Here is a 2,746-nt window from a genome sequence, read left to right as displayed (position 1 = left end):
GGGGGGGGGGGGGGGCGAGGCAGCAGGAGTCAGAACGGTGGGTCCCTTCCCTGCCGGCAGCCCTGCGACTCCCCCGCAAACCCCAGCCACCCTGTCACCTTCTGCAGGTCCTCCTGCAGCTTCCTGAGCAGGGACTCCAGGTGAGAGACCTTCTCTGATAGGTTCCTGGGTTCTGGCCTGAGGACATGGGGGTCAAGATTCAGCTGGACTGAGGCAGCGGTCAGTACCACAGCTGGCCCCAGACCCACCGGAGAGGGCCCCCCAGTCTTCTCAGACATATGCTTAAGTCCACTGAATGGGCACAGATGGTGGTCGCATAGACACAGTGAAGGGGCTAGATCAGGGTGGGGAGCCTTACTCAGCATCAGATTTTGGGGCTCCCCTGGCATCTCCACTCTCTGGGATGGGCTGTCCTGTGGGGAAAGAGGAAGAGCAGATTGGTAAAGGAAGTAAGAGCCGCCTCCTGGCTCCTCCCCACAGCACTCACCCTCGGTGGCCTCACCCTCCCGGGACAGCGACTCCAGGATGGTGTTGCAAGTGGAGGCAATTTCCGAGATGGACTGCCACTCGTCTTCCAGAGTTTCCATGCCCGCCTCTGACATGACTGGGCACAAGGAGGTGGGCTCAGCCAGGGAAGCCCCGGCCAGCCTGCCCACTGCCCACGGCCCACCTCCGACCCTGTGCTCCACCTTGCGCCAGACTCACTTTTGCTGATGGAGTTTCGAAGAGACAAGGTTCGTGGCAGGAAGGAGGCCCTCATCTCTGGAGCCGGATCCCCTCTGTCCTCACCGCCACCGGGGCTGGCTGGCCCATCCTGAGGGCGGAAATGGGTATGGGTGCCGTGATGCCCACCATCACTGCTGTGCCCACCCCTGCTGGTAGGGCTCCAGAGCCTGGTTTCTGCTCACCTGGGTGGGGGGTGTCTCCCTGCCAGCACCAGGAGGTGACGGCTTGGCCGTGGTTGCCAGGAGGAGGTCTGGGGTGGTGTTGGGCAGGACTGGGGCCTCATCGGACAGGGAGCTGGGGAGAGCAAGGAGAGCTCAGCCCTGGAAGCTGCACCATGGCCCTTGCTTGCAGAGGCCGCCTGCGCCGTCTCACTGGGCTGCAGGAGAGCGAGGGCGAGAGGGTGCACCTGCAGGGCGATGGCGAGTTCTGGCTGCGCAGGAACTCGGTCCTCTCCTCGGCTAGGTCCCCAGGCCCCGGAGGACCGCTGCCCTCACTCAGGCACACGTGCAGCAGCTGCTTCGTGGTGGGCATCAGGGCCACCTCAGGGGCCTCTTCCTGCACTGGCTCTGGGGCCCCACGCCTGCTGGGCTCCTGCAGGGACAGCCTGTACAGCTCTGAGAAGCTCCTGGGGAGGAAGGGGCAGCTTCAGGTAGGAAGGCCTTGTCCCCAGCATCCTGCATACCCCGCCCACCCCCAGCTGTCAGGCTCACTTCCAGGAGGAGAGCTCTCCACACTCCCTAACAATGAAAAAACGTTAGTCTGGCTACTGGCCGCTTTTCCAGACTTTAATTCAAATCGCAGTGCTGCCCTGTGTGTCCTAGGCACATCACTGTCCATTTCTCCACTTGTGAAATGAGGTAACAGTCCTGATCTCATACCTTGTTGTGAGGGTTTAAATAACACAGGTGCATGCCCGGCTGGTGTTGCTCAGTGGTGAGCGTCGACCAATGAACCAGGAGGTCACGGTTCGACTTCCGTCAGGGCACATCCCTGATTGCAGGCTTGATCCCCAGTGTGGGGCATGCAGGAGGCAGCCGATCCATGATTCTCTCTCATCATTGATGTTTCTCTCTCTCCCTCCCTCTCTGAAATCAATAAAAATATATTTTAAAAAGATGACACAGGTGGGTCATTTAGCATAGAGATCCAAAAGCTACTGTTCGGGGACCAAATCCAGCCTCTGCCTTTTCTGCCCGTTTCTTAACTAATGCAAGCTGAGAAAAGTTGAAAGAAATCAGAACATTTCATGACACGAGAAACCCATAAAACTCAAAGGTCAGTATCTGTAACTAAAGCTTCAGCAGAACTCGGCACAGGCATCGGCTTCACCCTGCCCATGAGGACAGGGCTGCGCAGAGACGGAGCCTGGGGTTTCTCCCGAGGGGCCCTCACCAGCTGCTGGCGACGCAGGAGGAGCCGCCCGGCCCGCCCCCTTCCCGCGCCCATGCCGGCGCCCTGACCTGCGGGGCCGGCCGCTCTCATCCGGGGGCAGGACGGTGATGCAGACCTTGGGCGCCGAGCGCAGCCGCTGAGCCGCGGCCTCGGGGCCCAGGCTGGGCAGCGTCTGGCCGCACACGCGAAGCAGGCGCGCCCCGGGCCGCAGCCCCGCCGTCTCCGCGAACGTGAAGCGCTCCACGTGCGTGACGAAGCCCTCGGCATCCACTTCGAAGCCCAGGCGGCCCTGGCCGTCGCGGGGCAGCGCCAGCTCGCGGGTCTCGCAGCCGCGGCTCACCAGCTGGGGCGGAGCGAGGCATGAGTGGGGCGGTCGGAGGAGGGGTCGCCCCAGCCCCGGGAACCTCGTCCACGGCCGCACAGACCTCCCCCGGGCCCCCCGCCCGGCAGGTGAGGGCTCGGGCTCGGAGACCAGGGTCACCTGCCCCAGGGCCCGCAGTCCCGGCTTTGCCCAACTCGGGCCGGACCGCCACACGACCGCCCACCGCAGGCTCCGCCCCGGCGCCCGCCCTCCTCCCGGTCTCACCTGCAGGCGCGCCACCACCTCGCCCACCGCCTGCTCCGGGGG

The 2,746-nt window shown here is 63.7% G+C and overlaps 1 protein-coding gene across 1 annotated transcript in view; it reads right to left on the bottom strand.

Moving 5' to 3' along the window:
* Positions 1-6: 6 nt before the first annotated feature.
* Positions 7-2,746, bottom strand: part of SIPA1 (signal-induced proliferation-associated 1) — a 10,383-nt gene continuing 7,643 nt past the window's right edge. Inside the window, 8 exon segments of the mRNA XM_023765104.1 lie at positions 7-177; positions 359-413; positions 503-604; positions 706-814; positions 909-1,020; positions 1,133-1,351; positions 2,187-2,461; positions 2,705-2,737. Of these exon segments, the coding sequence (XP_023620872.1) occupies positions 30-177; positions 359-413; positions 503-604; positions 706-814; positions 909-1,020; positions 1,133-1,351; positions 2,187-2,461; positions 2,705-2,737 (1,053 nt within the window). The 3' untranslated portion in view covers positions 7-29.

Source organism: Myotis lucifugus, unplaced genomic scaffold (genome assembly GCF_000147115.1).
Source record: "Myotis lucifugus unplaced genomic scaffold, Myoluc2.0 scaffold_373, whole genome shotgun sequence".
Classification (NCBI taxonomy): Eukaryota; Metazoa; Chordata; class Mammalia; order Chiroptera; family Vespertilionidae; genus Myotis; species Myotis lucifugus.
The sequence above is the reverse complement of the archived record's forward strand: the minus strand, read 5'-3'. Positions and strand labels throughout refer to the sequence as shown.